Source organism: Vanessa cardui, chromosome Z (genome assembly GCF_905220365.1).
Source record: "Vanessa cardui chromosome Z, ilVanCard2.1, whole genome shotgun sequence".
NCBI classification, from domain to species: Eukaryota; Metazoa; Arthropoda; class Insecta; order Lepidoptera; family Nymphalidae; genus Vanessa; species Vanessa cardui.
The window spans coordinates 16,181,490-16,207,048 of record NC_061154.1 but is presented as its reverse complement, the minus strand read 5'-3'; the positions used below and the strand labels follow the sequence as shown (position 1 = coordinate 16,207,048).

The following is a 25,559-nucleotide window of genomic DNA, read 5'->3' as shown; positions in this document are numbered from 1 at the left end:
CTCGGTACTATCAACATGCGTATTTAATCGTTGCAATTAGTAACGATGTCTCAGGATCGTCCGAAACAATGGATTTCCTCCGCTACGTATATTTTCCTTTAACGATGTTCGCATGATTAGCATCCACGTGTTCGATACACTAAGTCATACCAACACTTTGGAAACATAATATATTTACTATTACAATATATGTGATATATTGTATTTTTGGAATTAATTAAACAGAATTGTATAAAAAATCGTTACGCAAGGATCGAGGTAAAATCTAAAACAAGTATAATTGTTAATTGAAAACGAAAATCAAAATCTACTTTTTTCATGCAGGCTAAATTTATCTCTGTGAAAATCTACCAACGAGTTTACTATTCTCTTTCAAAATATAGACTGATTTTGATGAATGTTGATACTTGAATTTAAATATAAAAAGATATTCTTGGCCCCTGCAGTATTACTTGGAATAGTGATGACACGATCGATTAGTAAATATATTATTAAAGATTTTTTTAGGTAAGTATTAATAATTCGGCCTTTTAAATATCGAATTTAAATTTTGTATTTCTGATTTATACAATGTAATTTATAATTGCAGGGGTCCTATTTCTATCGCCAAGTGACATGTCTTATAACATCTAGTATTATCTTATAAATGTTTCTATTAGTGCATTAATACAAAGCTCCGTTACTAAGGAAAACTCGAGGTCCTGTATTATTGTGTATGTCGCAGCGTCAAAAAGTTTAATTAAGATTTATTTATTTTTTATCGTACGTACTGGCGACGTCATTATGACGTAATATACATGACAGCGAAAAAAGGGATATTTGAAAAAATATCGAAAAAAATATATTACGTTATCATATCTGATGACCACTCGTTATATATATACCAAATATATATTTCTTATAACTTTCAAACGCAGACATTATTTCATTTATAAATAAAGTACTCGAAAGCTCTAGAATCGCTAGCTGGTTTAGAAAATAATAAGAGTCTATTGTTCGCATTATATATAATAGCATTAATTAAAAATTATGTCTAACAAGAAAAATAACATTATTTATGATATTATACTATTTATATATATTTTATAATGACAACATTTAATTGTTATAGATGTCAAAGATAGATATTAGTATTTTATATTTTAATTTTGTATATTTTCGTATTACTGTTTATTTGGCATGTTTTTTGGAAGCCTCGGTACCGATAACATATTATTTGTTTCGGGTTAAACACACATAATATATTAAACATTATTGGTGTATATAATTATGTTTACAACGTAACCTATGTACACAGAATGCCTTTATAGCTATCTTAAGTTGGCCGTTCTGCCATAGTAAATAATTAAAAATACTAATATATAGGCACTGATTAATTTATACGTATTCCTTGAAACTATTAGCTTGATTTCAAATAAATTACCTGTCTTATTTAGAACGCAAAGTGGCGTAAAATGTTATTCAGAATCACGTCATAATATCAGCGGGTAAAACGTTAAAGAAATATGTAATCGTAACAGTAATTACTGTGGGAGTAATTTAACACGCTTCCTAATGAAGAAAAAAAAAACTTACGCAGTGGGGTAAGGAAGTAGAGGAAGAGGGAAGTAACCTAGTTGAAGTTACGTGCGCACGCCACGCTTTTCTAGCCGTTCCGGCGCGCGCTCAGCACGCGTCAGTGACGGCTGAGACCACTCATGATACAGATAATACTATGTTTAAAACTAATATGTTCTAACGAATTATATTAGACGAAGAAATGACACTATTATATATTATATAAGACGTATCAATACTAATGATATAAATTCGAAAATGAAGCTCTCTTTCTATTTGTTCCTCATTACTGAGTTATGAAATCTGACAAACAAAGTCTGGGGCCTTGTTAATGACATATAAATAGTAACATTATGAAATAAGATGCGTATGAAATCGCGAAGATTAGCTAGTAACTATTAAAATATTCAATTATTAAACGTAGATACAATAATGTTGTAATACGATTTATATACTTATATTTATTTAGTACAAGAAAGCCTTTATGAACATGTATGTACGTTAAAGACTCATATAATTACGTTCCCCAAAATTTTCTAATTTTTTTTATAATTGTCTTAAAATTCTTTCTTCATCTTACTAAAGTCAAATCACAATTGAATGAATGGTTTAAGAACACATATTACATGTAAATATAAAACAAATATGTATTTTACAGAATATTGCAAAAGTGTACATGCTTCATTCAAATTGATTTTATATATTTTTTTTTATATAATAAGTACACTTCAGCCTAGTCCAACATAGAGCATATCGTGTGTATGTGTTTACTTAAGTATTGATAAGTTACGATTATGTATTATAAAGTCTTATATGCGTAGTTATATATTTGAATCTAGGATATAACAAATAAATATTGAATAATATTAAGTAGGATTTATAATATAGTATATCGTACATCGGCCTTGACTCGTGTTGTGATAGAAAAATCCTGAACTTCAGAGGCAAGTTCAAGTTCCCTGAACTCACTGAAAATATATGGGTCACGTTATGCCTCTAGACAGAGACGTAGGATGCAGTTATTACATAGGAGGAAGTGAGACAGCATCGAAGGCGCAGAGCGCTTCCGGGCCGCTCGTCAGACCGCTCTCACTTTCGTTGGAGAAAGTTTGCGTTGATGACGACATAACACACTATGCAATGTTGGACTGTGTCTATACTCTTATTACCTTTCCTCGAATCGATTCTCATCGTAAAATTTCATCGATTTGTTCCGAATATCGATAGTACGAATATGAATAATAACTTAATAAAATTATTTCAAATTAATTGTATTTAATCGATTTTCTTCATTAGATTTAAAAGAAACCGTGTAATAATCTGTTTGAATGAATTCGATTTTTAAATCATGTAATCATTTTCTAATGTATAAATTAATCTTAACGCTAATCTTCTCTTTTAGAACGTTAAGAATTTTAATTATGTTTTTTTAACAGTGCTGTATCAATAGTGATATGACATACGAGTCCGTAAATAATTTACGACAGATGGAATACAATGAAAAGTACGCAATAAAACATCTCCACATCAAAGATAATATCCAAGTTTTTGTAATAATGTCGTAGGATTCGAACTTATTATTGACACACAATTCATAGTGATGTCATAAAATTCCCATCTTGACTTATTTCCTACTTTAAAAGACTCAAACCCACACTTTCAATACTTCTTTATTATGTCAGAATTTTCCCATAATAACAATTTCCTCTTATAAATTAAGTCATGTTTACAGACCGGTTCAGAATCGAGTAGAGATATTTCAGACCGAGTTGGTACAAATCGATACAAACATTGGTTCCAATATCAAATGTGCGGTTAGTATAAATAAATTCGAATACAATATTAGTGAACTGAAACGCATACCGCATAATTTAGTATTTGGCAACGGATTATAGTGGAGAAAGTGGTAAGTCAAATGTGCAAGTCGGTTTTACGAGGCGAGCGGTTCACTCTCACTATCGGCCACAGCGAAAGTTGTGTAACGGAGAGTTGCCCTTCGCTCCGCTGAATATTAACCGACAAATGTTTGGCCAAAGAAAAATATTTGAAGATTAAGACGTTTCGTTGCACGCAAAAATGTTGCCTCATTTTTTTTCCGATCAACTTGTCTTTGGGCAAATTAGAAATTTGGATGCAGGGATTTCAGAGGTTTCTTAGAAAACTTGCAATAAAAATATATACATATATTGCCAACTTAGGCAATTATTTGTACGAAACAAACTTTACAAATTTAAATGTAATAATAAAATTAAATATTGTTAATTATTCTCTTAAACATCAGCGTGATTTAAATTTGTTAATATAATAAAATTCAGTAATAGGTACTTAGTAATACCGGTGAAAATATTACTTCACCCACGATATATATAACAATATGTAATATTGTGTGGCAAGAGGATCCAGGTCAGTATAGCTAAGTCGAACCACAGCCAGGTCTAAAGTTTTCCCAGCAAAATAGGTACCAAAATTAACCTATATTTCGGCCGGTGTCTCAATCGTGTCTCCGTGTATCCGTGTGCCAAATATCGCGGTGATCGTTGAGGCATTGAATCGTGAAAGCAGGACAAAGAAACTCACTTTCACATTTATAAGTCGAGATTTTTTAAGTTTATTTTTATGTTCAGAATGAGATTTTTGAATATATCTAATATTGTTAATATAATTAATGTATAAATAAAATTATTTCATTTTAACTTTTTCGATATATACATATTTTTATTTGGAAAAGTAAGAACTTATTCTTTATTCTATTTGTCTGGTACAAAATTGTACAGAAAACGATGTCTACAAATAAATAACTTTCAACGGACAGAAATAGATAACTGTGAAGCATATAATTTTATATGGTAAGATTGTATTAGTGACGATTGGAATGCCACGCGGGTACCAATGGAAAGCTATTCTTGCGCAACTTACTTCCTACTCGGAAAATATAGGTAAGGAGTGCCGGTACTGGCGGGAGGGGGGCTGGCGCTGGTGGGGGGAAACGGGAAGTGGTCACAGTTGCGTAATGGTGAAAGCAGGCGTTTTCCGCTGACGTTCTTTTTCGTAAATGTGTGAATTGAATGAAAGTTGGACGAAAGTTTTTGCAGCTACTTGTTAGCGCTCGGCAGGTGTCAAAACAGATGTTTTACTTTGGATCGTGGAAACGTTTAGATATTAAAAACTCCGTATTTCAGTTTAGCTTCCGTCACTGTATTCGTATTTTAATTTCACACTGTAATAAGCATCTGTACGTTATTTCATTTTATAATAACAAACAATTCAGTGAGTCGTGCTAGAATTCACCAATGTAACTAATTACAAATTATATTATATGTAAATATATATGACATAAGTTGAGTTCTGTCACATACTGGTTGCGAACGAAAGTGTTTACAAACAATAGGAGAAGCCAGTGGCGCATGCGTGGGCTCACTCGATCGCACTGCTTGCCATAAACGTCCTCAACATTTCTAGTCACTGTCAAACACAAGAGCATCTTTGTGAAGTTATTTTCGGAACGAATAATGCGGAATAATCCAGATTAAACAGATAAATTCCATTTTCAAACTTAGAACGTTTCGATGTTATTTAATATCTTATTAGACTAATCATTTCTCTTTGACGTTATACAAATATTAACTTTTTAATTATTATAACGAAAGTCGCTTTACATACAGCCAAATTTAAAAACAAATAAGCGATATTATTATTGGGAACTACTTCTTAAATTATTTTTGATCTATACTAATATTATAGCTGTCCTAGTTCGTAACTCTTTTTTAACCAGAAATGGATGGTTATTGATGTATATGGGCTGGTAATTGAGGAAATAATTTATATTCCAAAATTAAAAAAATATATATCTTTTTGATATTTGAAATAACTTAATATATCAATAAATGAATAAATTCTGCCTGACAATCTCAACACTTGATTAACGTTCGACGTATTGCATAGTTTTGCGTTATTAAAACCTTATTATTTGAGTTATTTTAATAACTGTAGGTATATAATTAAGAACGATAACAGTTACATTTTCCGTGATAAAAAAATAAAGCGAATTTTTTTGTATGAAATTTCTTCAGTGGCAAGTCAGGTATAATTAACTTTGATAAAATCTATATATTGAAATAATTTTTATTAGTACAAAATTTTATTGTATATAAATTTTTCTAGATTGAATTTATGATATATTAAAATATATTTGTAGTTTAAATAAAAATTAACGGATTATGTATACGCGTATGTATTAAGGGATTATCTTATGTTTAAAATGCATCTAGTGCTGTGTTGTATAAGTACTTAATATTTCTAAGTAGGTTCGATCGTAAGCGTGAAAACAAAAAAAAATCGTTCGTTAATTAAGCAGAAACAGTTGGTCTCTGTAGTTTAAAAACACAAATGTTTTTTATTAAAAAAAAAATATATTGAAAAATATTATGTAATTGTTTAACAAAGAAAACTTATGTCATTTGCGTCTTAATGTATGTGTATGAGTTCCATATGTTGAATGTATATGCGTTAGTGACTAGTTTGGATGGATTAAAGGCTAAGTGGAGTAAATTGAATCGGAAAATGCAAAGGAAAATTCTGGATATCCCATTCAAAAGTAAGAATGTTAATTAATGTTTGTAATTGCTGGGAATTAAGAACCAATTTATTACATTTCATTTCTCGATTTTATGATCATGTTGTTATATAATAATTAATCATTACCACTAACTAACTTAAGCTAGTTCTAGTAATAAGTAGTAATCACAGATTAAAACTATTTTTCAATTTATTATTGAGTAATTATCAATCAACAGTAACATCAAGAAACGTGATACAAAGCGTGGTCAAAAAATATTGCGTGTGTTATTTTTCACACTACGATTATTTAATTTGTATATTTTGAAAATTGAATTATGGTTGATAATTTCGAAGCAAGTGAAAATGTGATTTAAAGAATTGTGACGGCAAACGTCTTGACGCTTTCTTATGCTCTTTTTGTTTGGTGGTTTATAAATAGTTTTTTAGTATTACTAATAATATAGTTACATGTAGTCAAATTATTTTAATTAGTTGAAAGAACAAGTCGCCTTAAAGTGTAGACGCGAGCTATAAATACTTTCATCCACAACACCCCTGACCACAAGATTTGAGAGCTTAGGTACTTATTGCCTGTAACTAAATCCTATCCTTTTAAGAGCCGAGATGGCCAAGTAGCCTAACGTATGTAATTAACCGATTATAACGGGTTCGAAGCAAATGTGAGAAATACCAATGAATTATAAAAAACATCGTGAGGAAACCTGCATGTGTCTAGCTCAAAAGAAATTTTGTACCACATGAGTCCAAAGTTAGGGAATATGCTCCGAAACTTTTCAAAGGGAGAGCAGGCCTTAATCCATACGTGGGAAATTTATAATAAAGGAACACAGCAATATTAAAATATAGTTATATAGCTGATGCGTTGTACCAACACAGACTTAAACATAGCCCCACAGCTACATACTAATTCTATGCTATATGGTAAGGGAGGCGATCATTATTGAAAACACGTGCACTTCCTTCGCAGCTTATGCCGAGTTTAATTTCTATTTCTTACTTGGATATGTTTAATTAAACAAGTTATATATTTATCGTATGTACGTACAAATAAATTTAAACTGTAAAATTATTGATAATATGTTTATAAGTATATTAATTGACATATTAGCATGGCAAAGGTTTGTTTTTAATAAGTCAATATATTGAGCAATCAAATAATTATTTTAAACAGTTAAGACATTTTTGTTATGTTTTGTAAATTATTATCAAAGCTTTTTCGCTTGAAAGTGATAAAAAAAAATAGTTTCTGACCAACAGCTATGATGTGTATCTATCGCACTACCCCCTGTGAGATAATTAGCCTATTCTGTAAAAAATCTGCTTCCTTTTGTAAAAATTATCCACAATCTTCAGATTTATATTACTTGTATCTCAATATAAAAGAAAATTAGTCATATTTCCAATGTCTGACCAATAACATATAGAAAAAATATTACAATAAACAAATACGTTTATGTAACTTTTATAAATGAATCATATGAAAGTTAAATATTAATATCTATTATTCACAATTATATGTTAAGAATAAATTACACAAGATTGTTAAGAAAACTCGAAATAGATACAACAATGATACGTCACTGTTAAACGAAGCATTTACGTAATCTAATAAAAAAGTATCAATATTATTATCGTTCATAATAATTAAATTTCTTTATTTTACTCGTTATTAAATTTCCCCGACTATTTAATAATTTAAAAAATAATGTTATGCAAAAATTATATTCGCGAAATTTTATTTGCATAAAAATTTGCATTGAGTTCGTCTTTTAGAATTAAGTTTCACTTGCTTTCATTTTATCTCACCGAAAAAGAAACCGTACAATGTACATATGTGTTAATTAATACTAACTGTAAATATAAGCAGTGACACTACCTCTGTTGTATATAACGTTATATACATAACGGTAAAGCAGAGCCTTGAATTAACCTTGATATAATTATTTAATAACAAATCAGATGTCGGAAACTAAGTATATACATAAGATTTAGTGGTATCGTTGCGATAGCTGCGCGCGCGCACCGTCAACGGAAAAGTAAAAGTCGGAAGGTGTTAGGGGGGGAAGGGGTACACGGAAGCGATAGCGGAAGACCGAAGATTACTTTTACTCTCGCTAGACGAGCCTTCGTACAGCTCACACCACGAGAACTTTCAATTTCTATGTAATATTACAAAATACTAGATGAAATTATAGCTAGATATGGAAATTACATTGATATCATTTATATTCTTATCCTGAAGTTTCGCTATGAACACATTCAATGAGATGCTAATACACGAACCATCGCCATAGATATTATATTTAAGACGTTTTTACATAAAATATGGACATTTTTAAAAGTATCTATCTTAAAAGTAACGTCGGAAAAAAATAAAGTATGCAAAGAAACTCTAAAAAATAAATAAAAATATCCTAAATATGTAAATAGTATTACGTGAATTATAAAAATGTAACGCACAATATTATATAAATATTATTTGTTTTATATGGTTTAAAGAAATGAATCAAAATTCCGATGCAATTACAATTTTCCGAAAGTTATTTAATACCTTATATTTATTTATATCATTTATTATCTTGTATTAAACTTGTTCTTTTGTGAGATTTGAGAAAATTGCGTACAAACTCTTATGTACCTATAATATAAAATTTATGAAAACTTTAAAGAACGAAATGTTTAGAAAACTGTATCGAAAGGCTTACACAGATAAAAAATGACTAATTTTCTTATTTTTTAATCTATTCTTCAACCGGATTTTCTGAGGTATGTATTTCCGAGTTATAAACGCTACTATATAACGATACCAAGAAAGTGTTGTAATCTATAATGTTCAATAAATATTCTTGAATTTAAAATCGAATTTAAAACACAACGTACATAGAATTGTATAATTACGCAATAAATAAATATTTACTAAAATCGATGCCCAAACAGTTACATTGAAATTAATATTTATTTATAATAAAAAAAACACAGTTTATCAATTTCATGACACGTATTATCATTGATACATTTTTGTATGAATGTCTAACTACGGTAATAGAGATTTAGGTAAATTCATAATTAAACCTTCATTTAAAACAACATTATTAAGCTTTGAAAGGTTACATATGAAGGTTTCACTGCAAGTTGTTTTTCGAATGTGTTTAGTTCTATTAAGATCACATCCGGTATTACATAAAATACTATAATTAAAATGTAAATAACTCTATAATTAACCGATATAAATACATCTCTACTGTTTTTGTTACTCGTACTTAACTCATAAACATCTAGTCATATCAGTGAGCGGGCATTGTGCACCTGGGTACTAACCACTCATCAGATATTCTACAGCCAAACGGTAATACTAAGCATTCTGATTTAAAAGGTGAGTAAGCCAGTAACTACAAGTACAAGGGACATACCATCTTCGCTCGAGGTGATTATACATTTACAGAACCCATATCCACGGGCAGTGACCACTTACAATCAGATAGTCCATTTATACACCTAAGTATTACATAAAAAAATAACCAGTTTGTTTCTTATTACTACTAATTAGTTTAATTCTTCTCAGATGGAAATCTTTGCAATTGAACGCTTAAAATAATTACTAATCTCTTTGCTCTGCTGCTCATACAACTTTTGTCATTTTTCTTTAAAAAAATACAATTTTATTGCCCATTCGATATGAACGCGGTTCCACTAGAATTGAATATAGATAAGTATTAATTAAAAACAATTCAACTCTCTCTTATAACCCGTTCGATATCAATCAATCCTAATTATTAAGAATATTTAAGAACTACATATATAAAGTATATTTCCCCACACACCAGACCCTTTATTGTATCGTCATGTGTGTACACATATAAGGTATATCATAAATGGGGGTCAGTGTGATAGTGATGAGGACAATTGATAAAAATCATCTCCGAGAGCATTGTCAAGTTTAAAAGTAAAAGTGCTCTGTAGGCAGAACGCGGAAGAAAGCATGTGCTCGGGGGGCCGGGTGCGAGGGGCCTCGGGAGAAAGCAACGAGAAGGTCGCTACTTTTTCCCAAATATTCGGAGTGAAAGTGCGCGGCCATGCTCGAATTGATCAAAATAACCCACGGAGCTAATCTTGCGCGGCATAAATTAAATATGGAATCTTTACGAAATTGCTTTTTTATTACCAACGTTCATGTATTATATTGCAATCAGTAATACGTAAACGTTTTATAACATCAACATTGCTACTACAAAAACACATAAACACTACATATATTTCAACGTGAACGATATACTAAATAAGTAATTTATTGATGTTAACTTAAGTTAGAAACAATTGAGCTGAGACGGAAAACGTTTACCTAGATAGGTTTGAGTTTATACTGAAATAGGCGTAAAATATATATACAGCGAATAACAATTATAGTCGCCTTCAACATGTGATTGAATGCTGGGGACACGTGTAACCTTCTAAACATTTGTGCGGTGATTTCTTATAGAGCGATCGAAAATAACATTATATACAACGTAATTTCTCAATATTCCGCTATAAAAAAGAATAACTACTGAGTTTCTTGGGTTATTAACGGTAAAATTTTAAATTTCGAAGCCTATTTCAACAAAAATGTATCTTGATTTTTAAAGTATTCTTATCGATATTGTAATGATGTAGTTGTGAATATAATTAGCACTGTGAATAACGCATCGAAACAACTTTGACGTTCGTTTAATTTAATTCCTTTTACATGACTAGTGTTGTATATTGCTCATTATGAATGAGGTAGTGACGTAACATCTGGGCATCGATATTTACCGATTAATGGATTTTATCAAATGTGAATTTATTAAATATATACTTATGATTTTTTTGGATTAAAAATTATATTTCATAAGAATTTTGTACAACACGAAGTACTGTCAAATGTTACTCTATTGAGTCGTCGAAGAATAGTTCAAAGTAATTTTTAAAAGAATGTTTTTAATTTTAATATAGATAAATTATAGAGAAAACCTAACTACTAAAAAGAAAATAGTTATTCTGATTGTTGTAATAATAAATTATTAAGCCAAATGTCATAAAGACGTTACATATTTTTTTAGTAAAACATTAATCTCAACCTCTTACTCAGTAGAGTAAAAAATATGCGTCAATTGTGACGATAATTATATCTTACTTATACATAATAGAAGTGCTAAGTTCTTTACCATTAATAATTAATAACTATTTGTCTAACTATATATTGTATATATCTACTATATCTTGAATCGTTTTCCTCTACGGAAACATCTCGGTGTACTTTGTAAAATACAATAGAAAACCGACGCGATATTGAGAAAATATAATTGAAACTTACGTCCGTCTGTTTGATTTTAACTATGAAATAGATTATTTGTATATAAGATTGAATGCATACGAAACGCTTTCTTATAATTAAACCTTATTTATTTGTTAATTTATTTCAAATACATTAAAAAAAAAACATATTTATAGATTTTTTTAGGTTTTTCGTAATTTGAATGTTACTTTTCAAAATCAGCAAAACACAGTTTACTAAACGGTGAATTATAAATTATTGATGCATTTTGACAATTAAAGAGTGCGTATGTTTAATAATTTAATATATCTTTTAATTCGCGCCTCGATTGTATATGTTTTAATATCGCTTTCAAAACGGTAATCAACAGTTCGAACGTGAATCGATAACGCTCGAGTCCACGGCGTGTGATCAATAATAAATCGGAACAGATCACGAATGTATCAGTGTTTTCGCGGCCCTATTCTCATTGAATTCCATTTAAAACAAAACATAAAAAAATACCTTTATAGCTACAAAACTTAACTTGATTTTACACATAATATAAATACGAATTTTAACTTTGTAATATTTTACGTACATCTAATATGTTTTGCGTCAACGAAACGAATTAATTTATCAACATCGAGTTGAGATAATGAGCTGTAGTATAATCTTTGACCCAGTGAACTAGAGATGCAATTTACCATGGGCGAGAGTTTGATTTGTATACACGGTGTTGTGTACATTACACTGGTACACTAGGGCTTCCCGATACCACTTTAATCGCCTTTGCGGCCGGACACGCGGCCTTCCGTAAACCTACGCCTCGTGTCATTTACATAAGCCCCTTTACTCTTTCTTTCGCACACATGTTCGAAAGAATCTGAAGAACGTGACAGAACAGTTTACGTAGTCTAATGTTTTACTAAAATCCTAACGAAACATACGACAAATAAAATAAGAATCAAATATAGGCTCAAAAAACTGTTACAACAGAGAAAAGTAGGATGCTGAGAAAGTCGGAAGCGAGAGGCGAGTCAAGAATCAAGGGAACAAAGAAATTTCGATGAGTCAAAAAGTTCCGATCGCGGGTTACGGTCGCCCACTTTCTCTTTTCGGTCGGTGTCGAGGCGAGCCCTGCCCGGGGACGAGCGCGCTGGAGAGAAAGTGCGCGATCTTCCCGCGATGACTCGGTGCGAAACTGACCATTGACAAAAACGTGCTGTCTCCAGATGTGGTATTGGCTCCATCGATCGTCGTCCTGGACGTGACCGTGCTGGAGCTGGGGCAGCGAGGGCAGAGGGGGCGGCGGCGCCGGCGGTAGCAGCTGCGGGGGCGGCGCCGGCGGGCCGAGGGGCTGAACGGGCTGCGGGTGCTGGTACTCCATGAGGTAGGTACTCCGTCACTGATAACACATCGCGAGGCGCGCGGGTGGCGCTGGCCAGTGCGCGGGCGTGCGTGCGCGGCGGCGAGCAGCGCGCGAGTCTCCTCGCAGCGGACAGCCGGCGTGCGCGCCCCCCTGCCGCCGCCCCACCCCACACCCCCACCTCTCGGCTCCACCGGCGAAGCCCTGCCGTGTCGGGCCCCCGTGCGAATGACATAATACTGATGCACGATCACTCTCGCCAATGATAACCGATTACCGGCACACATAACATGCGCACGCGCATTGTTGTAAACAAGCGATACATCCTAAGATTCCATTAGCGATCGGGTCAGCTTTATCTCAGAAACGAAGAGCGATGCCATCGCCATGCTATAGCATCACTATAAAGACGTAGCTTAAAATGATGAAGATTTTCCTACGTCGTTAGTAATTACTAACAGTACCTATCGAAACCGGTTCTGAACTAAAAAATAACATATTATTTCCAAGAGATATAAAACACATTTCCTTAACATAGAAAAATGACAAATTGCTATCACACACAAAACTTGACCAAAATCGACGCAGCGCGTTGAATTCTTATCTTCGTTAAATTTAGACACGGGCATTTCGCTAAGAAGTTTTAATAACTTCTATTACTAACACGACGAACTTTTTATTCGTAATCATTTCAATAGACCGATCGTTAAGTGTACGCTTCCGTAGAGTTTCTCCAAAGACGTTACATTATCTATAAACTAGACGGCTTGTCTGAAACTTGACATATTTTAAAGTCCATAATCCTAACGTTGGCAAAGGCCACATCAGCTAAAATATTCGGAGCATAAAACGCTGATTTCATTATTAATAATAGTGTATTTTTATTCGAAATTAATAAAGAGTAAGTGTAGTATCAGAGTCATCCATTTTCAATGGCAAACTGTCGGCTCTTTTTGAGATGGGGGATGAGACCATGTATGGGCTCATACGTACCCGAAAAAGTTGACGGAAGAAAAATAGGAAATAACGCACACATATACGATAACTACATATGTGAAATTTTATTTAATTTAAGAAAATACTCAGTGATTTTAAATCATAATACAATTGGGCGGTCAAAAAGACTGTATAGATCTATCTATTTAACCATTCTTTATATCAACAACCTCTTGGAAAGTAAGATGTTATGAGCACCTTGCACCAGCAGTTCATACTCACTGACGAAATCAACTGTTTTTACTGTTTTGGCGGTAACATAAGGGGGTGGTACCCAGTCGGGCTTGCATAAATCCCTACCATCAAGAGAATAACTCTTATGTTGTCATCAAGATGAAAGACTAAAAAATGTTCAAGATTATGGCCACGAAACAAAAGCCACAGGTGCAGGCGATGTGATATCGTCCGATCGATCAAACAATGGTGTTTTGGTCCACACCAGATGGCTCAGCTTCTCAAACCCTTTGTTTGAAACAATATTTTATCGATTAGAAAACTTCGATGCAGTTTGTAAATATTACTTACTATTCTTTTTTTATTTCTTTACAAAGAAATCTAAAATTCCATAAACTATACCCAAGTGAGTTTAATAATAACATTTGTACTTAAATATACTTAACGAGAAATACATAACAATAGTTCATACATGTTGTATTTCCCCGAATTTTCCACAGTACATAGAGATAGTATGAAATGTATCTTATAGTTTTTGTTACCAATGACCGTATAATTTTTGTGTCATATATGGAAATAAAGCAGTAACATCTTTGCCCTTTTTAAATAATCTTTCAAATGTCTTCAACAACACGCCCATAATTACCCACTGTGTTGTTAGCTGCTAACAATTTTGCTTCGTATAGCTCGGTGCCTGTAGGGAGAGCGAATACTCGAGGAACATAAGCACTTAAGTCCAGAAGCGATTCAATACAAGAAATTGCTTCGGTTCTTTACAATGAAATGTATTTTTATTGCAAAAACAATTTTGAAGCGATCGCACATCTGTGATGATAACAAAGATTATATTTGTGTGTCATTGGTGAACGTTGATTTTTGCCTGCATGTAATTGTATAATTTAATTATAATTAATGTAAATAATAAGTATGTAACAAGAATAATAATGCAACCTCAGATTTAGTTATATTAATTGCATCGTTTTTATATTAAATTAATTAACAGCTGCAATACTTGAATCAATATCTTTACATAGAATAAATCAAAGTCGCTTAAAGCTGTCTGTTCCTATGTACGCTTAGATCTTTGAAATAACGGTATGATGCGGTAGTAGTAGTTTTTTTTATATAATACGTGGCCAATATATTGTAAAGAAACACCGATAATTTTAGAAGTTTCTAATGTGATGCGTAAATAAACAAATTCTGTAGTATATTTAATGTCAGTATTGCACATGAGTGAAAAAAAATCCATTATGTAACGCGTACATTATTTTATATATCCCGAAATCGAAGGTTCGATACTGTGTCTGATGCGGTCAACTGGATCGTGCATCTGCACTGTGTAACATTTTAGTTTGTCACACAAAACAGTACTTGTAAATTGAAATTAAATTAACAAAGCAAACTGTACGAGTATTACATTATCGTCGTAGTAAACAGAAAATCAAATGATTTTAATTAAAAAATAATACCTTCCGTAGCGTACTCGCGGAAAAGGACAAATGAATAAAATGAAAGAAACTTAAAAGCAAAACAAAAGTTAACAATTGTCCTTTATCGGCAAGAGGAAATTTACATATTTTATTTAAAACATAGTTTTGTATCTTATGTTCTTCATAATGTTGTTAAATAGAATTATAAAACTCGCTTTAGAAATCTTTATATGTAAAGCATACTTATTGAAATATATATTTAATTCGTTTCTTATATATTTCGATTATTCCGGAAAGAGGACTGTTTATCCTTATCAAAATAAGAACGGGCTCCAATATCCAAGTATGTATGCGCATCAATAGCTTCATAAATAATAACAGAAAAAATTGTAAACATAAGTTTAGTTTACGAGTTAATATAACTACTTAGATAATTTATATACAAAACTTAAGTTATTGTGTGAATGTATAAGTAAATTATATACATAATGGGTGTGCGCTAGTGTGAGGACAGGTAGCATGCGCTGGCGCAGGTGACGTAACATTGTTTATAAAAACATGCGTTAACTAGCCACCTGGCTACTCAGTCAGTAGTTAGATGTTTTTCATTGAGAGAATTTTCTCTTTACGAGATGTTTTCCGATATTACTTTTAATGTATTTTGTTTATATATAATTTATTTTATTTAATGTTATTAGACACTGTCTTATTTACAATACATGAAACATATGCATTAAAATATATAAATAAGTACGTACTGCATTCTACTTTTAATTAGACTACGTTCGGTTAAGGAGCAGTGTTTTGAAGATTGGTTTGAAGAATAGTTACTAAGCTATTATAGGTAAGAAAAATATGAATGGCGCGGATTATTGTGTGATTTTAATTCATTCTAATCGCGCTGGTGCATCACGGCTTGCACTGAGTTTGTAATGCTTAATTTTAGTTCATATATTTTTGTCATAGCATTGCGAATTCGTGCCGATGTACTTAACTAGACGCTTTATTAATTAGCAATATATAATGAACATTAAAGTAGATAATAAGAGAGCTGAGCAATTTCTTCTTAACTTGTGAGGAAAGGTCTCGAATTTAATTAAACGCTTCTACTATGTTTTCATCCGGTGTGATACATGTAGTTCATTGTAGACTCAAAATAAAATATAATAAATAAATGGTGTTTAAACCTAAAACCTTCGTTTAAAATATATCAGTGATAAGCTTAGTGAAAACTAACATTTAAATAATTTATTAAAAAACATTAGCTGTCTACTTAGATTTAATCCGCATCAATCGACATAATGTGCGCGGGCGCAGGAAGTGGGGGAAACCGATAACCCTATATTATCTGATCGAACTTGAACCCGCACCGAAACGTGTAACTCTTCTAGCACTGATACTATAGTATCTGAGACGAAACAACATCGATGTGGCGACGCGGTGCCGATACAACGCATCTTGTCAGACAGACAAACACTATCGCTTTACAATCTTTATTATAGATCAGAGTTTGTTTAGACGATGAACAGCCCTATCTTATATATAACAAGCAAACCTGGATGCAAGCAGTCTTTAGGCAAATTCGTTTCGCGCCAAATATAAGGCGTAAGCGTATAATTAAGGCGAATATAAGGCGCCTCAATTCGGATTTTTTTTTGCACTCATGCATTTGTGTTTTGATTCTACCTTCGGCCTTCGTAGGCGTCGTAATCACTAACTACGTTTGAAAAGCAAACATATACTTAGCGCAAATACTACCGGGTGCCAAAGCATTAAAGGCATTCCTACCAAAAGTCGGTGACAGGCAGTCTCCGTACTCAAAAATCGCGCCAAACAAAATACATCTTACTATTGTAACAATATTGGTGCTACAATTTACTTGGTTGTAGGACTTTATGCATATTAAGAATATATTAAATACATAATTCTATATGTACATTGATGCTGTAAAAATGTATATTTAACGGAGACAAACCGTGGTATCCTTTCACCGTTAAATTTATTCGACCAAGAACAAGCTTTACATTTAATCAAGACGATGCTGTTCTTCTCAATCCCGTTGTTTGTGATGTTTTATTTAGTTTGTAATTGCAGCAAAAACAAATACAAAATTAAGTACTAGATCAGACCTAAATAAGCCGTTTGTGTTTGAAACTTTTGTTTATTTCATAGCTTATCTTTGATTCCGTAGCGTATCACCGAAACAACGGATCGATAGGCTTATTTATCCGGGATAAAGCCGCAGGTACAAAGCATGATGATTAAAACAGTAGGAAAAACAAGATTTCTAACGACGTACGGATGATAGGATTAATTTTGCCAGTCATATGTTATTACACTTGTAATTATTTTAGTGTTTATCATACGACGACTGACAAATTTCAGTAAGTCGACTTTAGCCTTAGTTTTGCTACGGGTTTTTAGATGAAGGAGTCATTAAAAAGGTTTTTTAAAATATTGTTTTAACTTTGGGCTAAATTTATGCATTAAAGTATTTTTTAGTATTTAATTTATATTAATTATTAATATAAATTAATATCTATTCCATGATTTTTAAATTGAAAAATGTTGACACAGTTTTTCTACAAAATTTAGCGGACATTTCCTATGAACCCAACAACTATTTTACAAATTGTTTTGTGTCCATGGTATAGCTTTGCCAGCGAAGGGTCTCAACAATTTTTTTTTAAACTTAAATCATTAGAACATAATAAGAAATAACCTTCACTACACTGCTGCAACACATAAGTCAGTCTTGACAAGGCTTAATTAAAATTTAAAATTCGGAATCACTTGGATTATTAGTTGTATGCATATAACACGATATTTGCACATACATATTTTTATTTGCACATATATATAAGGTTGAATTAGCAAAGGTATGTGTGATATGTATATCATTTTCAAGTTCCCAAATTCTATTCGACAGAATCGTTAATATTTCTTGCAATGATATTTTCAATACCGTTCTATTTTAAATAAATAAAAAAAAAACGATTGTATTAAATAACTTTTATTTTTTTTATTCAGAAACGATCGGAGATTTAACTTCGCGTTATTCATTTTTTTTATCGAGTAATTAGAAAATAATGCAGGTCGCTCTGCTGTTTTTATTGAAGTGTTCAGCGTTAAATGTTAAACGGATTCTTAGTGGAAGTTTTATCAAAGTTGCGATATAGATAGCTCCGTAATAAATGTGAATTATTTTTCATCGAGATAAACATGACGGATTATTATATATATTTCTTTTTATAACTTTATACTTGTATTGAGTCAATATTATTGCTTTAAGTTACACTTGATTTTGAAATAAATTATTTATTGTTATTTCAATCATCATTATTTCTACATTGACGTAGTAGTATTTTTGATTAATTAAAATAAAGGCAATAAAATAAATAAGGCTCTACATTTCTTCTTCTTCAAATTCCTGTTAATAGATATATTTTTTTGTATTTTTTTACTCAAAAGAGATGTGAGAAATTTGTGTTGGTTGAGCGTAAAAAATGAAAACGCACTCACATTCACACAATTGTTTACAATTACAATCAGCTTATATATAAATGTGTATATTATATATCTACTAAAGTACCACACAAATAATTATATATATGAAGGTGTTTTTTTAGAAAATCAATGGGCATAAATTTCTAAGACATCCATTCATCAAAAATGATAATTCATACTTTCTGATTTAAAAAAAGCCTAGAGGCAGTCGTGCCATTGCCCACTTAAAGTTTGTTTACGATGTTCGAATATAAATATATAAGTATCTTTGATGAGATAAATGTGTTCTGAGTGACCTGACTGACCTTGTAAGTAAAATTTTACTTTGACATTTTTGACAACCGAAATCGATGTTTGAGTTTGTCGATTTTATATCGATTATAAATGCTTTCGATTATCAATTTAATAACTCAATCTAACACATGTGAAAACTGAACATAAAATACACATTAACAACTTTAAACCAATTGAAATAACAAAAAGCCATTATTGCTACAAATAATTGTAAAGTTATTATTCTTATTTTCGAAAAAAAAAATGATAGAAAGTTATTTCTTTGATTTAATAATATCACTTAATTGAAATGGTTGAAAAAAAAAATCGGACCACAGAAACCATTGTCTTGGCCGAGCGAGGTGTTGCCGAAAGTTGGAAGACTTTCACTTTCATAGAGGAGAGGGGGTCGTATAGGCGCTCGCGGATCGGATCTCAGCACAAAAAAACTACTTTTCCTTTCTCAAAAATAAAGACTTTCACTTGCGCCGAAATTGAAACGCAAAACCTTGTACTACTGACCGTTTCGGTCATCTGTATCCTGAATCAATCTTTAATAAGTGGAATCAAGACCCCACTTGTACTTTTTCGTATATATCATATTGGTAATGAGTTACATATTTATGTTATTAGTAATTCTTCATCCATATATATAATATATTGAACCGGTCACTGTAATATATTTTTTATTTTATTAATCAACTGTCAAGATTAATAGGTTTTATTTTAATTTAAACGACGCTTATTGAGACTATATGTTTTAAGTATTAAAATGTACATATCAATAGTAATAGTCGGTTGTACTGTATAATACTATTTACAGCAAACTAGATAGTATGTAAAACATACAATAACTTTATGGTATGCATTAAATTATATCGAAATTTATAAATCTGTAATTTATCTTATATCAACATTATATAAATACTAGTTGTATCCCACGTTGCATTTTAGTGGTTGGTCGGTATAAAAATTTCTTGTTTGAGGTTCAAACTTATTTCATAGCAAAATTTCATCAAAATCTGTTCAGTTATCAGCCCGTGAAAGAGCAACGGACACAAAGAGGAAGGTACTTTCGCAATCTATTATATTAGTATAGATTTACTTATAAACGGTTTTTATTCGCTTCGAGTAAAAACAAATTTACTTTAGTTCATGATTTATTTTATAAACACGATCAAAACTTAGATGGGTGGTGACGTTATTGTAGGCGACTTCGACTTGGATATGGTAACTTTCACCGTTTTTGACCGGTTTGAGAGTTTACAGAAATCACCTAAACGTACCGCAAAATACCTATTTAGATTTCGTTTGTACTTTATTACGATTCAATAATAAAATTAAAACTATTTATATTCTCTAATTTATATTATTATGTACATAATATTAATGATTAAAAAGGTTTGTTTGGTACATTAACATTTGATTTATTTTTAAATTTCGAATTCGTGTTCTTCTTATTAAAAGTCGGTTATATTTATTGTCGAACGGTGTTTTTAGTTGATTAAAGACAATTTCATTGGTTAAAATTAAAATGCTTGCAAAATCAACTGTAGCGTTTCAACTTCTTACTAAATTACTTTGATTATACGTGTCATCGGAGCAAAACCGCTAAACAATAGTAGCCTACGGAAAATGAGGGAACGTCATTTCCGTAACTACTGTATCCGTATAGTGTGCGAAAACGGTATGCTAGTTTGTTTGTACAATTTAATAATTAACACAATAATATATGTACCTACTTTTTTCCATCATAGGACACTAGTTACTGTAAATAACAGCATTGTATATCTGTTTATTTGAAAAGAGCAACTATGGGAATTTCTTGCGCTTTCTTCTCGCTATAAGCTGCTTTCCGAAACTTCTTTCTTCTTTTTGAAGTTTACTTGAATAAAATTGATTTGATTTGATTGTTTCTATATCCTGGCCATTCCACATGGTCAAGATTTATACAGTAACTTGTTTTATTATATATATTTAAGCATGTTATTAATTCTTATGTTTATAAAGTATTGATTTTTGAATTATATTTTAGTTGTACATACATGCTTTTAAAAGGCACGCCCTTCCACGTTAAATTAACACGTAGACCATTCTACGTGCGTCGAAAATACGTCTTAATGTGTAATATAAATTAAGTAATATTTGTTGAGTTTATATTATTAAATATAAATCAATCAAACGCCTAAGTTTTAGAAATTTATGTATAAAATTTTTGTTTTCTTTTTATGTTATAATCTTACATGTTTTTCGTTTAGTAACGGTTTGTCTCGGAAGGTGAATTAATCATATGCATTGACATCCGATTTGAAGAGTATGTTTTCCATTGCTTAAGATGCATAAGCGAATATAATGACTTTATATTTTCGATTTAAAGGATAATAATAATTAAAAAAAGGTAAATGAAACTTAAATATGAGTATAGAAATATATAATTATACTATAATTGTTATGTCTAACATTGCTTTTTTTGTCTGTTAAACATTTATAGAAAACTTCAATCAATCAAGACAAGATTTAATATAGAGAAACATTAACCAATACATAAGGGAATCGTAACATTAAAAATTAATTTTAAATATACCACAGTATTCTGCTTCGTCTTATAAATAGAATGGAACGCACTCGCGAAATTGACGCGAATTTTTAAGGTAAAGAGCTATGCGGGATGTTGATAAGAAAATCTAGGCCGAGTGAAAGTCACGAGCATGAAACAGGGGACCGTTCCTGTTTTGGTGAGTTCATATATATATTTCAGATCACTTAAGGCACAGTAATGTATTAAGCAAACGAAAATTGGCGCTATCAGTATAAAGTATGTTTTACACAGTCAACACTTCGACTATGCCATATAACAACTACTCTGGGTTACCTTACTCAAATATAAATTACTACTTTAACGGCGTAAGATTTACAAAATTATATAAAATAATATAATATTTTAAATAACATATATTTATTGCAAACAATGCGAGCAATTAAAAAAAATAATTAAATACGACGTTATCTGGTAAGAAAAGAACTTGAAAAGAAAGCGTTAAGTATACTTTCAATTTATAGCGCTGTAAAGCGTTGTGTAGCGCTATACCTTGAATAGATTGTCAGACTGTGACAGTTATACATTGCTTTAGGTATTTATAAGATGCGGTCGAGGTCAAGTGATCGAAATATATGTAAATTACTATTCAAATTGCATTGACTAATTTGTGAGTACAATTCACGGCAGTAGATTTTTTCTTCATCGCTCCTAAGACATCTAAATATTTAAAAATGAATCATTTTATTAAGTAACAGTCTGGTAGTGTCTTCCAGATGGTCTGAGAACTTTTAAGATTTTGTAGGCGTACGGGCAAATAGGCGCCTTGATGGTAAGTATGGTAAGACAATTTGAACATTTTTTTTAATGTAATAGGGTGAACACGAGCAGGAAGCTCACCTGACTTCCACCGCCCATGGACATCTGCAACGCCAGGGGGCTTGCAGGAGCGATGCTTTAAGTAAAGCGTTCACTCTTTATCGCCAATGCGTTACTTACTATGATTCCCCTGTATTACTGGCTTACTCATTCATTGGAACACAACAATACTATTGATGCTTATTATATATTGGTAGAATATAAGCAGAATGGGTTATACCTGCGCAAACGGACCTACCACCAAGTGAAAATTTAAATGACAGTGATGTCAGAGAATTAAGGCTTACCATTAATCATAATATGTAATTACTTTTATTTTTAGAATACCGGAGCACACACGTTACATACAGTATTTATATTTAATCTCGATTGGAATGTGCTGTGACGAATCAGATTAAATTAAATTGTAAGGAAGTAAATAATACGACTTAAGTTAGTTGTAGTTAGTAAATCATTTGGTGGATGACTCATTGGTTAGAACATGTGCCCATTTATTAACTATAGCACATTCAATCCTGTGAAAGAAAATATAAGTAAAACTGCGTTTGTCAAATGAACGAATGATGAAGGTTTCCTCACGATAATCTCTTTAATCGTTTCTGAAATCAACAGTGATATTCGACAAAGATAGAGGCACGCGACTACCTCGAGTATTTTTAAACAAGGTTTGTGTTAGAAATAGTACACTAAATTTACTTCCTAAACAAATACCATCCCCTATTCGATGTACTTATAAGTACTTGTGTTTATAATTCATCTTGTGCTCGGCCGTGAAAGAAAACATCGCGAGGAAACCTGCATGTGTCTAATTTCATTGAAATTCTGCCACATGTGCGTTCCAACGATTCGCATTGTAACAGCGTGGTGGAATATGTTCCAAGCCCTCTCCTTAATAGAAGAGGAGGCCATAAGCCCAGCAGTGGCAAATTTACAGGCTGTTATTTACGGGTCCGTAACTGGGTAGCGATCTCGGTACTGATCTCGTTTTTGGGTCGAATGATGATAACATAGAAAACTTACTATTGAACATCAATTCAAGAGTAGGAAGAATTGCGTAAGTAATAATAATGTTTTTTTTTAATTGTCATAAGGTCAGGTAACTATAATTAGTAGTATATTTAGTGGTAATATTATGGTGTCAAGTAAAATCACGGTTAAATATAGATTATATTCAAATGTGCAACATAACACACTAACATTTGTTTCCCAAATGAAAAAGGCGTCACTTATAATTTCATATTTCATGCCATTTATTTTAACTTGCAAAGCGAGATACATACATAGGCACGTTTATTTTATTCTTAAACACATACAGTATTGCGATGATCATGTATCGAGATGGAAATCGGTAGCCTCTGTTGATTTAAAACAGTTTGAATTATGAATGAGGTCTAAGTAAAAACTTTTTAGATTAGATTCCACGTTTATGTATGAGCTGCCATCTAGCGGCCGTCGCGTGAACTTAGATGCTGTAGAAGTGAAGAACGTGGTCTAAGGCTTGCTAAGTGGTTCTGCATTGTTTTTTTTCAACGCAGTAGGTAATTGTGTTAGCTGCATTATTTATTTAATTGATTATAGAAAGTATATTTTCAAGCGGTACCCGCTAAAGCGCTTTAGCTGCTTTCAGATTTGAAGTTGAAATTTTTTTATAATAAAGTAAGTAACAATTGTATAAGAATCAACGGAGGTACTTTTATTTTAAAAAAAGTAAATAGTTAAACAATATTCGTATTATAAAGATGTGAGCCTATTATTTTAGTTAAAAGTATGTAGTTTTAGAGAATTTCTATATCAGCTACACTAGTCCTGTAAGGGTACGGATTATTTGATCATTTAAGTATGATAGCCACTCATTATTTATTAGTAAATAATTGTTATAGTTACAATAACACAATGTTAATATATGATATGTTCGCGTGGGGGTTTTTAATAACATATATGGCCTTATTGTCCATCTACGTATCTCACTTTTCAGGAAAGTTATCTCCAGTCAAATTTAAATCATAGATAAATCGAACGTAGTGGACTATTCTTGAATTTGAAATAAAAACACAAACGTTTTCAGACTCAAAATAAAAACATAGTCCCGCTCAGACAAACATAGAAATAAGAAGGAAAATTCAAATGAAGCAGCGAGTTGCGTACAAATGTAGGCGATATCAACACGTGGAGTTCGATAGTTGTACATAAATCGAATCAAGACATTTGATTGTGTTTCATAGTCAATGACGAAAAATATTGTGCAAAGTGACGATTCTAAAACGCTTCTAAGAGCAAAACTTGAACAAAGTATATTTTGATTCTCTGTTTGACATTGAGACACTATGTTATGCGCTACATAACATTTATTGAATGACTGATTTCATTTCCGGTTCGAAGAGAAAATATACTTCGAATTGACGCAGAATGAAATATGTTTCGGTTTTGATTTTGATTTTTGATAAAAAAATATCAAAAATTATATTTCTATGGTATCATATTTCTATGTTGAAATAAACAAATAAAGTACCATTCATTGAGTTCCAGGAAAAATGAGAAAAGAAAATTACGTAGGTAACAATTTTTTCAGGCAGTTAAGTGCTGTAGATAGGCCTGTACGAGATCGCCTATCTGTACTCGTTTTAAATAAAATCTATTGAAACGATTTTAATGTAGTTTTCTGTTCTCTGCTCATTGATTCACAAATAGTCTAATGTCTCATCAAGATAAGATGTCTCGGAATCGAGATATGAGACAAAATATAAAAACGGCACAAGATGCCTTTCATACGGAAAATGTGTCGGGTTTTAGGTCACGAGAGGTTCTTATGAATTTAATTGAAAATTCAAAACGATCCACGCGCATCATTGTATACTGTATCAATAGTTTTCCTGTTAAACTTACTACTGAAGAGAATTAACAACATTAGATGCTTAAATATATATATACAAATATGAACTAAAACTAGTTACTGTATAAATCTTGACCGCGTGGAATGGTGGCAAG

At 31.6% G+C, this 25,559-nt stretch overlaps 1 protein-coding gene across 10 annotated transcripts in view; it reads right to left on the bottom strand.

The window, feature by feature from the left end:
• LOC124543299 (hepatic leukemia factor) overlaps positions 1–25,559 on the bottom strand; it is a 204,104-nt gene that overhangs the window by 6,768 nt on the left and 171,777 nt on the right. For 2 of the 10 annotated variants that reach the window (XM_047121467.1, XM_047121470.1), the window contains exon 1: positions 12,617–12,909. The exons of 6 other annotated variants lie outside the window; for them this stretch is intronic. In XM_047121467.1, the coding sequence (XP_046977423.1) occupies positions 12,617–12,797 (181 nt within the window). In that variant the 5' untranslated portion in view covers positions 12,798–12,909. Of the gene's footprint in view, positions 1–12,616; positions 12,910–25,559 lie in introns of those variants that run through there. 2 more of the 10 variants (XM_047121469.1, XM_047121472.1) reach the window with 2 other exon arrangements.